The sequence below is a fragment of the Colossoma macropomum genome, unplaced genomic scaffold (assembly GCF_904425465.1).
Source record: "Colossoma macropomum unplaced genomic scaffold, Colossoma_macropomum, whole genome shotgun sequence".
NCBI classification, from domain to species: Eukaryota; Metazoa; Chordata; class Actinopteri; order Characiformes; family Serrasalmidae; genus Colossoma; species Colossoma macropomum.
In genome coordinates, this window is record NW_023494800.1 from 6,683,618 (window position 1) to 6,701,482 (window position 17,865).

Genomic DNA, 17,865 nt, shown 5'->3' on the forward strand with positions numbered 1-17,865 from the left:
TATTGTTGGTGTGGTTTTATGTACCAAAATACAGTCAACATTCATTTTGACCTGACCATTCCTCGCCTCTCTTTATCTCTTAGAATTAAGCAGGCTTAATTCTAAGCTCTCCCTTTAAAGGCCTTTACACACAGAGTGATTAGTTTGAATGACAGTAAATTAATCCTAGCACATGTATAACTGACGATATCTTGCACAACAAATGTAATTTTCTCCAGCAACATTAACTCACTGATCAATCACGGTCATCTCTGGTGTTGGCATCATGACAGCCAAGATGACAGAGCAGCTGTGTTCCAGCAAACAGAGCTTTTTCACAAATGCTAAGAGCATAAGAATCTCCAAAAGCAGCTCAAACAGAGCTTAAACTGGGCTGCAAACATCAGAGTTATGGCCTGTGTGGAAGCACTGAGAGTTTCAGCTTCTGAATGACGTGATGAAGCTCTTCACGCCACTTTCACTTTTCCGAAATGGACAGTAGCTCAATGCCGTTACTCATTGATTTGTGGCTTTTGAACTGTACGCTGATAACAAGCTGAGTGGTCTTTATCCCAGAGGACACAGCCTCCATGATTTCCAAAAAGAATTTCGAATGTTGGTTCATCTGACCACAGGACACTTTTCCGCTCCGCCTCAGTCCATTTCAAATGAGCTCGGGCCCAGAGAAGGTGGCAGCATTGGTTTCTTCTTTGCATTTAAGAGTTTTAATTAGCATTTGTGGACACAGTGCCAAACTGTTTTCATTGACAGTGTTTTTCAGACGTTTTTCTGAGCCCATGCAGTGATTTCCACTACAGAATCCACTACAGAGTCCGTTTTTAATGCAGTGCCATCTAAAGGCCCAAAGATCACAGCCAGCAAATACTGGTTTTTGGCCTTGTCCCTTGCATACAGAGATTTCTCCAGATTCTCTGAATCTTTTAATGTTATTATGTACCGTAGATGATGAAAACAAAAGTTCTTTGCTAAGTTGAGAAACGTTATTCTTGAATTGTTGCACTATTTGATTGTGCAGTCTTTCACAGAGTGGTGAACTCCTCCTCTCTCGGCCTCTCTTGGATGCTCTTTTATACCCTATCATGTTACTGACCTGTTGCCAATCAACCACCAGTTGTTTTTTTTAGCATTACACAACTTTACCAGCCTTTTGTTGCCCCTGTCCCAATTATTTTGGAATGTGTTGTTGGCATCAAATTCAAAGTGGACAAATATTTTTCAAAAAACAATAAAAATTCTCAGTTTCAACATTTGATATGTTGTCTTTGAAGCATTTTCAATGCAATATAGGGTTTAAATGATTTGCACATCATTGCATTTTGTTTGTATGAACATTTTTCAATTTTTCACAGCGTCCCATCTTTTTTGAAAATGGGGTTGTATATATATATTAGTATTTTAGATATATAGTCATAGTTTTCCACTATAAAACATGCTTAGTCTTAATATGTTACGAACTTGCAAAGTGACAAAGAAAATAAAAGCACATTGAAAACATCTTTAAAGCCAGATGTCCCTAAAGTGAGATGGGAAAGATTTCCTTCTCATGTGAGGCTTTCTTGGCATTTCCCGGTTTACCGCGACTAGGCCTGAAACTGTGTTTGGCTCAGTTGTTTATCACCCTAAAAAAGTCACGTTAGCTCGTCTCTGTTTTTAGCTGTGTGTCTTTAAATGGCGCCAGGCTTTAGGACGCTATGAGCTGTGACTCGTCAATAATGCATCAGGAATAATTGTGATGCGGTTAGCCTGGAGGCTCCAGATTGTTTGTCAAATTTTGTTCTCACAGTGGACCCTCACAGCCCGAACGAGACTCACGTCCAGCTCTGAATCCCTGACTCATGTTTCTTTTTTAGTTAACATTCCTCATGAATACAGAAGAGCTTGAGGCGCGCGTTGAAAGTAGCTGCTGATATAAAATTGCTCTTTCATTCAGAGACGGCGCTTTTTTTGTTTTTTTTGTTTGTTTTCAAAGGGAGAGACTTTTTATGCACCTTCAGTGGTTGTGATTCCATGCAGCCTGTTCCAGGCATCACACGTTCAGCTCAAACGGTCGAGAGGATTTTTCCATGCTAGCCAAGATGACCAGATGATGTGAAGGCGAGTCTTCAGTCACAGTTGTACATGTGGAGGAGAGATTAATGAGTATAGTTACTCTGTAAGTTCACATTATGAGAAGGCTTGGAGGTTGATGAGTGTGGCCAATTCATTATGTAATGCATAGCGAGCTAGTAAGTGGTTTTGCTAACTTTAGCTGGTTAGCTAAAAGCAGCTGTTTAATACAGTCGTATGCAAGAGTTCAATATTTTGTTGATTTTTTAAGTGAAAATAAGTTAACAAATCCTCTACAGCAGCATGTCTCAAGCTTTTTTGGTCTAGGGCCCAGTCCCCTTTCTTATTTTTACCCCACCCTTTGTTTTTGAGTGTCATCTTGCCCTGAGTTACAAGGAGTAGTGGTTGGAATCTTTCCCCATAAAATGGGATCCTCAAATGAAAAAGAGCATTACTTCATTAACAGCTACTAGCGCTGTTCTGTAGGCGACCCTGCCAGTCTGCAGTGATGGCAGAGGAGGGTAAAGTTCAGCTCCTCACTGCTGGGCTTTAGTTACATTTAGGGAATCATATGCCTTCAAAGAGGGGACAATTATTTATTATCACCCACCCCTAATTCTTCAGTGATATGAAGCTGAAGTCAGATATTCGCCAGCTTCTTGTTCAAGTTCTCCCATTTCACCTTAAATGGTGCAGGAGTTTAAAGTGGAGTGGGACTTTCTATGCTTGTTATGAAGAAAAGGACCATAATACACTGAAATGACATTAAACTAAGATAATATAATGGTATTTTTTACAGAGAAAATACATTTGAGGGTTTTTTGATCACTTGTTCAGCCATCTTGCCGGTTTTTCTTTTTTTCTCATAACACTCTGTTTGCAGTGCTCCTCTGAAAAACCTCCATTTGGAGGGTCATGTAGCCCCAACACTTCACCCTACACCTCTATCTCAGCAACAATCAGGACACCCTAGGCAAGAACTCCCAAACGGAGGGGTAAGGGCTAAGTGGTAGAGGCAAGGGGTGAAATGGGATTGGGTCTAAGACCCTCTTTGTGGAAGTGCCACTGCATCCCCCCACCCACCCCACTTGCTCCCCACCCAACCCCCTTGCTCCCCACTCAGCATTATCAGGTACAGTGTAATATGCAATAAACTTGTACACCACTGTCATTCCACATTCTGCACAGGGCTTTAATGTGAAATGTTTATCTTCTCAGAATGTTCTTGCACACACAACCTTGGATGTTGATGCACTTTATTCTGCTACTTATTTTACACTGTAACTTGGGCAGCTGAATGTAAAACTGACATTGACTCAGACTGCTTGTGTTTTCTCACCTACATTCCAAGCTGCCCTTTCTAAAGTCTTTTTTGACTTCTTGATTTGGTTTGGCTTCATGGGAAACCTTGTTTGTTTGTAGTACCTTTGGCAGATGGAGAGATAACTACTACATGTCAGGCTTACAGTAAGTTCGGCTCTTTGCCGGTTCACGGTTTCCTCAGATACTTTGCAATAAACCCTCACAGAAAACTCATAGATCAGGGATCACCTTCTATCCACAAAGGGCCGGTGCAGATGCAGGTTGCGGATGCGGATACTTAGTTGCGAATGACCTCAGGCTCAGCTGATGCACAAAATCCTTTTACTTTGGTTTTATTAGATCTTAGCACAGCTTTTGATACCGTTAACCACAAGATTTTAACCCAGCATCTTAAATGCTGGGTCGACCTCTCGGGCACAGTTTTAATATGGTTTAAATCATGTTTAGGTAACAGGCAGCTCATGGTTTCACTGGGAAATATATTTCTATATGAATAGAAAATGAAAATAATTTTGCGGGCTGAATATGATTGGGCCACGGGCCTAACTTGGCCTGCAGGCCAGTGTTTGACACATAGGATCTACAGGGAACACATTTCTGTACATTTTATTGCACATTTACTGTTTTTTTGCTGAATCTAACATATTGGGAAAAAAGAATCAAATCTGGCCCGTGCAAAAGTTATGGTTATGGTTATTTTTCCAATAAAGTTAAACTCTAAACACTAAAATACATAGAAACTGTGCACTATAATTTGCATAAAATTATATATTTAAGTTTGTTCCCTGTAGAGAATGTGTTAACTTATTTTTACTTCATCAACAAAACAGGGGTATTTAAACATTTGCATATGACTGTGTAACTAATCATTTGGTTATAATTGCTTTGTAGATGAGATTAGTGACCCCTGGACTGGGTGATCAGACTGTTTTTTTTATTTGCCCTAAATATAGAGCTGCAAAGACGGACAAAATGTCGTGTGCCAAGATAATTTAACAATGCACAATATGTATCATGTTATTTAATTCATTCTGAAGTTTGTAAACAAGTAGGAACGGGCAAAAACGACCAGCAAAGCAGTAGTAATGCATTAAAAGGGCCATGAAATCTGAGTATTTTTATAACTAAAAGTCTGCACAATAACCTATTTTAGAAAGAACAGGAGGACAAAATAAAAACGTTGGTGAAAATAAATGAATAAAATATGGTGATGTAATGGGCCGACATCCAATCAGCTGCTTGTACTTGCAGTTTCGGCAGTTACACTGGCTATTGTTGTTCAACAGTTTTCTGCAAGTTGAAATCTTGGTCTTTTTATGATAACACACAGTTGTTCAGTGTTATAGAAGTATATGACAGCCATGAAAAGCGCATCATCATTTATCACGATTATGATTGTCATATTGCCCACTCCTACTGTAAAGTGGCCCGTTCTGCCAAATGGCTGGTGAGGCTTTCAATAGTTTTGGAATTATGATAAGCAGAGTCTAAACAAGCAGTCTAGCAGTTAGCCTGTTGGTGAAAGCCCAGAGGAGCCGGTCCCGAAGGGCTTTTGGGTCACCCTCCATCTGTCCCCTCTCTCAGAGTACGAATAGGTATCAGGTGAGCAGCAGGACGGCTCAATTTCAGCCCCCATCAGGATATGTGATGTAATGAGGCCATTAGAAGCAGGTAATAGGTTGTCGGACTACTGGAGCGAGAGAAGAGCAGGGAGGATCGGGTTAGCGCAAGCGGTAGAGGTGAGAGGAGAGGAGGATGGACAGAGTGAGGGAGTGGACGATAGCATGTTGTATCGTATGGCTGGAACAATATTGTGAGCCGTGCTGTTTTATTTATGAGTGATGGGTGGTGGCAGGTGCAGCCATTACAGTAGTCATTCAAATAAGTATCATCTGCCAGTTTGGTGAGACCCTTTAAATGGCATAAAGTGCATATAAATTGCAAGTGCATTTAAATTATTATAGCAAATATATAGCAAAATGTACAGCAAATCAAATCTTCCTGTGGACATTTAAGTTTTACAAGAAAGTTTACAGAGAATATAAAGTATAAAATAGTTAAAGAGAGTCTGTTAGCAGCAACCATGTTCAACTAGCAGTTCTTCCTTTGGTTGGATTTTATATGCACAGATTTCAACGAGGGACGCATCAACATCATATTTTTAGACTCGGTATGAGTACATATTTTATTTTTTTCCTTGCCGATACCATGTCTAATACCATACTGCAGGGGTGTCCTTACGTTTTTCAGAGAGGGCCAGATCATGCTGTATCAAAATCCCTGAAGGCCGAAATATTATTCACAAATAATTCCAGAATCGGAGCGTTTTGTGTGCTACAATGTTTGTACAATGTTACAAAGTTGTATCACTGTATAAAAGATGCAAAAGACTTCTTTTATTGTTGGACTGCTCAATAAGAGAAGTCAAATTTCCATTTTGCCAAAATCGCCAGTTCTCAGTGTTAAGTTTGTGATTTATGGCTGCAGTCTTGACTAAGTGCCATTCAGTATATTAAGCTGCTGATTTAGCCAGAGAAGAAAGGCTCTTAAACTTTAGCTGACTTCATTACCACAGTGTGATGCATTATGCTGTATATTTAGGGTCCCAATCCCAATATCGCTACTGATGCATCCCTTATTCCAACAATAACAACGGGGCTTTTTAAAGCAGTGATGATGAAGACATTTCCATATATCCATTGAAGTACATGATTCAGCTAAAACAATTATAAACAACACTTCTGTACCCCAGTCGGATATTTCAGCCATAATCTCAAAACAGCGTTCACTTGAAAAATAAGGCAGATAAGGTAAGGCAAGGCAAGTTTATTGTTTATATAGCACATTTCATACACAAAGGCAATTCAACATGCTTTACATTAATAATATAAAAAAAGAGGGAATATCAAAATGAATAAAAACAAAGTGCTTTAGAGTTAAAAAATAAAAATAAATTGCTAAAAAGATACAAAGGACAATAGCTTAAAGAAGTAAAAGATATTTTAAAGAAAGTACAAAGCAAGAATAAAAGCTTAAAAAGGAAGTGGCTTAAGTGTTATTAAAGCTCGCTTATTAAAGGTAAAGTGCAGCAAAAACAAAGTGCAGGTCGTAGAGCTCGCGACCTGTATTTCAGCACTGGCTAGTTTGCATGAGTCAATTCCAGCAGTGCTTGTCTGAGGAGTGCCTAGAAAGAACACCATGTCCTTCTGTTTCTGACTAATTGCAGAGAGAGGCTAATTAAATTTACTGTTGTTACAAGAGACCCATGCGCATTAGGAGGAATGTAGAGCTGTTTTGGAGAAATGTGTAGGATATGTACTGTGTGTGTGTGTGTGTGTGTGTGTGTGTGTGTGTAATCATCACAGAGCAAGCATGTGTTCAGGACTTAATTACGTCTGGATTCTAATGAGGCTGAAGCAAAGAAAGTTACAGTATAGACGGACAATAAAGTGAGGTTGACAACTTATTATAAAGTGCAGAGCATGAAACAGTAACATGATGGTAGAAGAAAGAAAGGAGCGTGAAAAGACTGCTCACACAAACATTACACCCTCTTACTGCTTTCATTATATCTCCAGCTATATATGCAAGAATGCACAGAGTAATTGCACATGATTCAGTTCAGACAGCGCAGGTTCTCCCCGCTGAAGTAAGTAGCCTTCACTGTGTATTATTCAGCGGTGTAGAATTTTAATGACTGTTTTATAAAGCTTTCAGGAGCACTGAGACTTTCCATAATCTGTTCGATGACATCCTCACATTCATTTTTAAAAACCAACTTGCTTGTCTTGCTTCTCTAACTCATAATCAAAGTCAAAAGGCATGGTGCTGGAGCACACCCAGCTTGGAGATGAGTTTGGACAGCAGCGAGCGAACCCCCTTCCACCGTCCTGCATTAACTCCGTCCACCGAATCGATAAAAAGGCTTGGGTGTATGGATGAATCACTTGTTGCCATGCCATTGGTTGCCTGTGGCAACTTCCCTGAGGCAGAGCCCCATAGTTACTTCACTGGTAATCTCTGGCTCAGTGAGAAGTTGGTAATAATTAGGGATGTGCATGGAGACTCGAAGAGTTGGTTAACCGTTCAAGGTGCCAGTATTCAAGTACTGAAAGCACTATTTGGGTACTTGTTGCATTTTATGGTTTAACAGGACTTCAAAACATTAAGGTTTTGTGAGTAAGTATGCAACCTTGCCAAGGATGTGTTGTTAAGGACGTGATTTAGAAGGCAGATGTAGCAGAGCCAGAGAATGTGTAGTGAGGAGAATTGCCACTCAATAAGAGAGGGCTCCAAAATGATTAGGCCTCTATGGAACTTTTGTGCAATATCATAGTTATTATTTATAGAAAAATGCACTCATTTTCTTATCACACAGGATAGCATCAAACAATTAACCCTGCTGTTGTATTTGAGCACTTCTGAACATTTATGTTTATGTTACAGGACCTTAACAGTGTCTGGTACGTCAACGAGAGCAAAACGCTTCACTCAGCCAATGAACTTATCACTTTACCAGCCTATCAGCACTCAGTAGCAGTAATGCCAACCAGTCAGCACTCAGTAGCAGTAATGCCAACCAATCAGCACTCAGTAGCAGTAATGCCAACAAATTAGCACTCATTAGCAGTAATGCAAACCAATCAGCACTCAGTAGCAGTAATGTCAACCAATCAGCACTCAGTAGCTGTAATGCTAACCTATCAGCACTCAGTAGCAGTAATGCCAACCAATCAGCACTCAATAGCAGTAATGCAAACCAATCAGCACTCAGTAGCAGTAATGCAAACCAAACAGCATTCAGTAGCAGTAATGCCAACCAATCAGCACTCAGTAGCAGTAATGCAAACCAATCAGCATTCAGTAGCAGTAATGCAAACCAATCAGCACTCAGTAGCAGTAATGCCAACCCGTCAGCACCCAATACCAGTAATGACAATCAGCACTCAGTAGCAGTAATGCCAACCAATCAGCACTCAGTAGCAGTAATGCAAACCAATCAGCATTCAGTAGCAGTAATGCAAACCAATCAGCACCCAATACCAGTAATGACAATCAGCACTCAGTAGCAGTAATGCCAACTAATCAGCACTCAGTAGTAGTAATGATAATCAATCAGCACTCAGTAGCAGTAATGCCATCCAATCAGCACTCAGTAGCCATAATGCCTACCAATCAGCACTCAGGAGCAGTTATGCCAACAAATCAGCACTCAGTAGCAGTAATGCCTACCAATCAGCATTTAGTAGCAATAATGCTAACCTATCGGCACTCAGTAGCAGTAATGCAAACCAATCAGCATTCAGTAGCAGTAATGCCAACCAATCAGCACTCAATACCAGTAATGACAATCAGCACCCAGTAGCAGTAATGCCAACCAATCAGCATTCAGTAGCAGTAATGCCAACCAATCAGCACTCAATACCAGTAATGACAATCAGCACCCAGTAGCAGTAATGCCAACCAATCAGCAGTCAGTAGCAGTAATGCTGACCTATCAGCACTCAGTAGCAGTAATGCCAAACAATCAGCACTCAGTAGCAGTAATGCCAACCAATCAGCAGTAATGTCAGCATCCTACAGCCCAAAACCTATTTAATTGAATACACCCCTCTAGTATGCAAACTTTAATGAAATTCCCGCAAAAATGGTAAGAAACAAGTTTAATTTTTAGTTTTTAGACATTTAGGCCTTTCACTGAGGACTCGCTTGCAGGCATCCTCTAGTTTTTGCAGTCATGTTTTTTACATAACGTTAGAAATATGAAGTGGCCAGTCTCCTCTTAAACTGGCTCTGGGACAGCTTCTCGCACATCGTCCACTGAGGAGAAAAGACCCAACCTATGATGACAAGTCCTCATCAACATCCAGTGTTTTAGCGGTTAGCTGTAGTTTTAGCTCATCTGAAGAGGCAGCCTCTGCTACTCATCCAACACAAAAACTAAAGATTTCACTAGACTTTTTTTAACTAAACATATTTTCAAATGGATTCCTCTGTTTGCTGCTACATTTTTGTGCTATTTATTTTTTAGCCTCTCAGTATCAGTGCTGTCACCTCAAAGAGTAAACCTCCAGCTCCTGCCCAACGTTAACGTTGGCCGAAGGGCTTTTTTTGGGCTGTTTTTTGTGTTTTTCCCTTTCCGGTGTTCATGAACTCTTGCAGATACTCAGATATCAAAATTTACATCTAGTAGTAACTTGTTGCTTTTGTTTAAGTAGAATTTACTTGTCTGAATATGTTAATGTAATACTTTTTTCAGTCTACTTTTTACTTCAAATGTAGCTCCTTTTTTGGGTTTAATGTCTTTCTGTTCTGTTGCTTCGGCTCCTGAACTGCTTTGTGACAGATACTCTCACTTTGAAGCGTTAGCGTTTTATTTTAAAGGTGTCCCAAAAAGAGAAGAATAGAGCCGAAGCTTCAGTTTGTATGCTAACAGACGCTGGCACTGACACTGCAGGTCTGTAGGAACCTCTGCAGGACTTTTTGGGCCTAATATGTTTTTTCAAGCAGTTTTTAGTCATTTTTTCATGGAAGTTTTTCTTGACTGTGGGTTTAGGCGGCTCCAGCCACCTCTGCTTAGCGATCGTTAGCTTAGTGCAGCCTGTTGCTCCCCAGCAACACTCTGATCCTTGCAGTTGAGCCAGAAGCAAATGTCATCTAATTAGCCACAGCATGTTTGACCTTTCTTCATACACACCTGAGTCCAGGAGTCTCACAGGAACACCGCGAGCTTCCACACTATCGGCCAGTGCCTGGACTTTCATATGCTAATCACCCAATGCTAAAGCATGTCCAATTAAAGCCTGTTTCCGTGGCTGGGTGAATCAGCAATGGAGAGGTGTTTCGTTTTTTTTTTTTTAACTTTTTAATGAGCCAGTTTTGTGGATGCAGAATTATGATGGACAACAAGGCTTAAATTCTGCTTATTATTCAGTGACTACTGTAAATTAATCGGTGCTAATCTGAAACTAATCTGATATGATAGTGAGGAATGTGGGCCCACTTATTTAGAATATGGACCCTTACAGTTTAAGACTGAAATTTAGTACCTGTATGCTTTAAACTGCCCATATCATGGTAAACCAAATTCTATTTTTCAGTCTATATAATCTGTTTATGGAAATTACAAAAACAGCCATTTTGAATGAATTGTTTTTGTCAATGCCATAAAAAACCAATACATTTACATATATCCTTTTCAGTCTATGGCAGTTTAGCTCCGCCCATTCACACTGAAGTTATAAGGAGTGTTTCAGGCCCGACTTTTTGAATGAGGCAGCCAATCAGAACAGCTATCATTAACAACAGATCAAGGCACCGAAACAAAACCAGCTTGTTTTATTTGCACTAACATTGTAAATGGATGCAACTTTTTATGCAACTTTGATTAATAAGGTCCAATGTGTGTAATTTATCCCGGTACAGTCTTTATGACATCTGTGTTGTTACTGGAAGGTGTTGAGATCTGGGTGGACATTGAAAACAAGCAAATGGACTAAATCCTTAACCCTGTAACATTTGCTTTAAACACCCAAATGCTGATGGATGTGGATGATACACTGCGGTTATCGCCCCTGACAGGATCATAGACTTGACAAAACACGTGTTAGAGTGCACTCTGTTTGATTTAAATTTACTTTTTACCATAATACAGTTCAACTCAAATCCAAGTTAAATGCTCAACATTAAAGGGGAATTTCACTGAATTCTGAATGTCTGCATTGAGATGTCATTCAGAGTGCTTTGATGAGTAGTAGTTCCTTACAGTGGTGGTAATTTACTCTCCAAAATGAAGGTTAAACTTACACATCTTTTGACATTTTTTGCATATACGAAATAATACAACAGTTAGTAAATCTGAAGTTTTCTTTAGTGACTATTTTGCCTTGCAACACCCTGCATGTACCTTTCCACCATGAATTGATTTAGAAATTAGAAAATTACACAAAAGTCTGAACAACAAAGTATAATATCATATTAGCCCCCCCACAACAGTGGTTAGGAGTCTAGAGCAGGATTACTGAATCAAAATCATAGTCATCAACAGGCAGGGAAATCTGCAGAGGATTTAAGCAAACAGTCCAAAAACACAGTCCAAAATCAAAAAACCAGAAACGAACACAACAACAAGGATAAAAAGGAAAGGAACACAGGAGTAACAGCGCTCAGAAACGCAGGGCCTGGTCAATACAAGACTTCACAAAGAGCTAAAGAGTACTGAGGTCTCTTATACGCAAACATGACTGCTAATGAGGAACAGGTGAGGAAACCGAGCTAGCACTCAGGCGAGAGCGACCTCTGTAGGCGCGGAGGGGGAACTTTATTTTACCTTTCTACCAGCTTCCTTTCTTTTCAGGAGACTTGCTTTCCATTTTCCAATAGAAATCTGCAGGGATATTTTTTTACACCTCCAAAGTTCAGTCTTAGGAGTTGGTTGTATTTTCTGCTTCTCACAATCCAAATAATCTCAAACACATTCAGTGATGTTAAGGTCTGGACTCTGGGGTGGTCAGTCCATTGTTCAGCTTCTTTCTTTGATGTGTCCGTCTCCTTTTCTCAGTGAGGTTCTTCTTGACAGCTACACATCCTTTCAGACCCATAGCGCTGAGTCGTCTTCTCACAGTGGGATGATGGACAGAAACACCTGTGGATGTTTTCTGATCTGGAGCAGCTTGATTTTCTCCTCTCTCTCATAGATGAAAGCTTTAAGTGCTGTTTATCTGATGGGGGCAGTTTTGGTGTCTACCGGGTCTTCCAGGTGGTTGTTAGGAGGCCCATTTTCTCTGTAGCTTGTCTTGTTTATTCACTTATTTTCATTTGACTTTCCCCTTCCTTATGCAAGTGGATTGTCTTATAGTTAATCTTCTAAGAAATATCTCCTGAAAAATAAATAACCTGTACTTAATGTCTGTTTTACTACAAAAGTTAACTGCTTAAAAAGTTTAACTGACTTCATGAGTTCAATTTCAGAAGAGGTGATTCAATCTTAGTGAACAGGCCCTAGTGGGTCTTTGTATTTTTAGAATGAGCATCCAAAGCGATACTCACTTGCCTAACGCTGACCATCACACTTTCAGTAAACTGACCTCTGATCTGTTGACCGTTGCAATGACCAGGATCCGTGCATTATTCAGTAGTATTGAATTTTAATCTGATCTGTTGACTCAGGGTAGGACCTGCTTCACTCAAAGCCACATGAAAAACCTTAATTATATTCTAATTGCTTGTTTTGGTTGTAACTTTTTATTTTTGATACTTTTGGCTTTTATTATATTGAAATTTCTTGTTTTTAGCTGTGATTATTTTTAAAATGTTGATTTTTGAAGATTTATGCTTACAATAACAAATTATCGATTGCTGCACCAGTGACAGAAAGAGGCTCCTCAATACTGAAATAAAAAAAACACAAATTTGTTTAGGTAGATAAAAAATAGCAAACAATGAGGATATACGTGTATGCAAAAGTTTACACACCCCTGGCCAAATTTGCAATCCCCACTGCCACCTCATCTCCTCCCTGTTCCTCAGTCCTATATAAGTCCTACTACAGCTTTGAGGGGGGTCTGGCCTTCTAGCTACAGGCAGAAGCTGCACAGAACTCCAGCCCAAGTTCTCAGAGTTCTCCCCCCTCCCTCAATCAGTCTTCCCTCATACTACCACCACCATGTTAAAGACATTGTCTGAACTCAAAAAAATGTTTATTAGACTACTGTATGGAATGGAGTGTTATTTACACTGGAATGTTGAAGTGACTGAGTTGATTATGGTACTGTCATACATCATGGAGGGGTATCACAATATAATCACTTTATATTGTAAATAAACACTACAGTGTTTATTAAATCTGGCTATTATAGGATGCTAAAGACTGACTTTGCTGAATTAGTTATTCTGATCACACTTTCCCTTTTTCTCTTAGTTCCATTCTTCTCTCCTCTTCCCTCCTCTTCTTCTCTCTTCTTCTTGTATGTGCTTTAAGAAGACCCATCACTTAAGAGATTGGGGGGCAGGGGAGTAAGTTTGTCGGTGGATGTGTGGATCTAAATGGATTTGTTTAGATCATCTTTAGCATGGCTGGCCTGGACAGCCCAGCTAACAGGTCAGGCTACCAGCCTGAACATCTTCTGATACTTTCAATTAGCAGTCCAAGCCTGAGGGGGTCAAATAGGGGGGACCAGTTGGCCCCCTCCACCACGGGCCCCAGTGCGACTGCCCCCCACCGCCCTGCTCCTCAGTGGTTACACAACCGGTCAGACTTGTCCATCTTCATCAGTAAGATCCATCTGTGACAGACAGGAACATAACTGCGTCAGACACAGTTCATTTTTCAGCTTGTGTAGCTCCTTTTCTATCTGTTTCTTTAGCTTGAGCTCACTTTATGAGCTGATGATGCTCTTTTGCACCAGAACGTCCTGCGATTCTGACTTTTCCATTTGTTTCAGTACAAAAAAATAACCAAAACAAGGCAGACAATAACTTTTGATCAAATTCAAATCACAATAAAATATATTCTAGTTAAAAACACAAATGTGGTATGGATTAAAAGTTAAGAATCTGCTCACTGCCCAGAATCACTGTGCTTGTTTTATCAAGCTATAAATGCCTATTAAAGAATGACAATGATTTTATTCTTGCTGGTGATAACGGCAACTTCTAATGCTGCGTTTCTATGTTGGCAGTAGACGATCAACAGCGAGGAAACCAGATATTCCGTTCTTTATAATGGAAGAGCGACTGCAGTGTACCGCAGCTGTCAGAGGAACTTTCCATCAAGACTTCAATTTTCCAGACATTTGCTGTCGAATGCAGTGATAGATTAAAATGGCTGTTGATTTTTTTGGGATCCACGGACACCGAATGGTTCATAGAGTATAGAGCGCCCGCCTGACTTTTTCCACCATAAATAAACAGTCGAAACTGCTAAAGCTCATCTTTGATAATCATCCATTTTCACTGTGATGCTGTCACCATGGCAACATTATCGTAGTTGCATGCCGCTGTTGGTGGCCTATTGCTATGAGCCACGTAACGTTTTTTCAATGCCAACATGTAACGCAGCATAAGGGTTAATAAAAGTTAGAAGCATCAAGTGCCTTTTAACTTTTCTAACTGACCTTTTTCCTGTGTTGTACAGAGACATCAAGCCAGACAACATCTTACTGGATGAACACGGTGAGTCCTTTCACCAAATCACCATCAAATTCTGGCTCATTCTTATTTACTTGCTTATCATCACTTTCGAGTGGCAACATTGCCAGAATCAGAGTAATAATCACCATTATTATTATTATTATTATTATTATTATATGCATTTCCTAATGCTCAACTTTATGTCTAAATTGAACATAGAACGAAGAAAACAAAAATTGTATTCTGATGTAATACAGAACATTATCATCAAGATGGAGCATAGAATAAACACGTATAAATAAAAGATATATGGTTGGTGCTGTCAGTGAATGGCTAGACTTCTCCTTGCCTTCTATCCACCTACTGTACTGAAGCAGCAACTGTTGGGGCTCCCAAGTGGCACAACTGTCTAAGTGTCGGCCCTATCAGCAGGAGATCATGAGTTCAGTCCCTGGTTAGCCGTGCCTGGGAGTCCAAAAGAGCATGATTGGCCTCGCTCTCTCTGGGTGGGTCAGATGGCCCTCCGTCTCTCCCATCACCAGTGCAGGTGTCCTCCAAGCGTGTTCAGCTCTTCAATGATGTTGTGTTAGCAGCAGTTTGAAAGGATGCAGTGGCGCTTCATGTGACTCGGAGGAAGCTTGTGTTTGCCTTTGTCCTCCTAGCGCTGGTGGTATTGTGTGATGGGGAAAGTCCTAAGTAGTGGGTGGAATTGGACAGATCTGAATTGGGGAGAAAATTGGAAAAAATACCAAAAAAAAAGAAGCTATTCATAAAAATCCAAGCCTTTGATGATAATACTGAATTGAAGAACAGGACAGCAAGATCATTTTATACAGTCGTATGCAAAAGTTTGGGTAACCTCAGTCAAATGATGTTTTGTTGATTTGAAAATTAGTGAACACCTCCTCTACAGAGAACTTAAATATGATATTTTATTCTGCAAATAATTTAATCTGTAAATGTGGTGCTCAACTTGTTGTTTGTTTGTGTTCGGGGTTTATTATATTGGAAATATAATATATATATATATATAAATTAAAAAGCATAAAACATAAAAAGAGCCATAACTTTTGCACAGGCCACATTTTATGTATGTTTTTCCAATATTTCATTTTAAATTTAGCAAATATACAGTAAATATCCATTAAATGTGTGGAGTGTGTCTCTGTAGGGGATGTGTTCACTTATTTCTGCTTAGAAAATCAGCAAAACATGTCATTTGACCTGGAGACCCAAACTTTTTTGCATGACTGACTGTACTTCTTTGTTATTAAAGAAGAACTGATTTAGATAATTATTACTGTTTTTTTCACCCAGGCTGACTTTCGTGCATCATCTCCTGCACTACTTATTCATCCTGACAGTGTGGTGAAGGTTATTTATGGCTGGAGGAAAATTGCATAACAGGTGCTGTTAGAAACAAAGCCAACTAGAGCGAACCAACCAAGTTCATAATCAGTATGATAATGGGAGAGGAGCATTAATGTAGAGAGAGTTATGACCCTGTCCCCTACACAACACAACACACACACGCACATACATACACACACCACACACCTGGTGGCTGAGAGGTTCTCCTCTGGCCTCTCCCTCTCTCTCTCTCCCTCTCTCTCTCTCTCTCACTCTCTCTCTCTCTCTCTCTCTCTCTCTCTCTCTCTCTCTCTCTCTACCATGCACGACAGTAAACAGAAAATTAACAGTGAATCTAGTTGATGTTTATAGTCTTATATAATATATATAGCCTTCAAAGTTGCAGTTATGGCTGCTTATAACAAAAGCATGTTGTAATCTTATTTGAATGATCTCTCATTCATAGCTCACTGATACAAGCAGAGAGATTCTGTTTAAAGCGCAGACTCTTATCTTTCCATCCATATTATATTTGTGTTTGCAAGTAGTGATTGTTTTATTATGATTTGTACAGTGTTGTTCTACTGAAAGAGAAACATCCTTTACATTTTTTCGTTTTTATCATTTATCGGCATTGAAACATGGAAAAGTTGACGGTGTCAGTACAGAATATAAATCAAATGTAAATATAACTAACCCCTTGAAAAGCCATGGGCCCATCGGTGAGTCAAAAGTTGAAGTCCTGGATTCATACTGGATTAAAATCACTCCACAATTATTACTGTCAGACTGTAAAAACTACACACACTGCAGATTCATATTGGATTAAAATCACTCCACAATTATTACTGTCAGTCTATAAAACTACACACACTGCAGATTCATACTGGATTAAAATCGCTCCACAATTATTACTGTCAGACTGTAAAACTACACACTGCAGATTCATACTGGATTAAAATCGCTCCACAATTATTACTGTCAGACTGTAAAATCTACACACACTGCAGATTCATACTGGATTAAAATCGCTCCACAATTATTACTGTCAGACTGTAAAATCTACACACACTGCAGATTCATACTGGATTAAAATCACTTCACAATTACTTAAAATCTCTTATTATTTACAACTAAATAACACACAATACACAACTTGATTGAGTAAAACATATAGCTATATATAGACAGGCAAAAGTTTGAACACTCCTGCAAAAGTTATGTTTTGTTGAATTTGTAAGTGAAATTCTACAGAGAACTTAAATACGGCATTTTTCTGCAAACTTTAGTGCACAGTTTCTATTTATGTGTTAAAACATAAAATATTGCTATGTTTTGTTTTTTTCAGTATGTTCAATTCAGCAAATAATCAGTAATTGCGCATTAAAATATGCAGACGTGTGTTCTCTGTAGAGGATGTGTTCACTTATTTTCACTTAGAAAATCAGCAAAACATGAAATTTAATAGGGGAACTTTAGTACTGTGTAGTGTGAGGAAATGAAAAGTGTAGCACTTGACAACACTACCCTGTTACTTCATTGATAAAATAGCTTCGCATCTGAAAAGCATCTGAGCTACTGGCAAAGGTAGTTAAACTAACAGCTTAGCTACTTATAGTGATGCTGCTGCTCGACACTCATTAAAGGTTAATAGCCTTTGGAGGGGCTTTTCTGAGGGATTGTTCAGTAGTGAGTGAAGGTGAAGTAGTTTGTCTCTGTGGGTCGCCCTCTGAGACACCGCTGCTGTCAGCCGCTCTGCAGGAGTTACCACGCTGACAGCTTCATAAAATATGGCTCCATTTCCCTGCCTAATGTAGCATAGAGATGAATATGAAAAATGAAGGAGGGGAGAGGAGTAAAGCTTGCAGTCACGTCAGACAGACACGTGACATCTCACACTCACACATGCAGAAACAGTCCTAGGCCATGTTTGGATAAACCTGGGCCCTGTTTCAATACCTTTTTAACAAGCCCTCGTCTGCTTTCACTCACCGCTCAGATGTGCATCACATCAGT

The 17,865-nt window shown here is 39.6% G+C and overlaps 1 protein-coding gene across 1 annotated transcript in view; it reads left to right on the forward strand.

Annotated features, from left to right (window-relative positions):
- Nucleotides 1–17,865, forward strand: part of stk32a (serine/threonine kinase 32A) — an 87,842-nt gene that overhangs the window by 46,688 nt on the left and 23,289 nt on the right. The window contains exon 6 of the mRNA XM_036588238.1: nucleotides 14,504–14,541. Within this exon, the coding sequence (XP_036444131.1) occupies nucleotides 14,504–14,541 (38 nt within the window). The remainder of the gene's footprint in view (nucleotides 1–14,503; nucleotides 14,542–17,865) is intronic.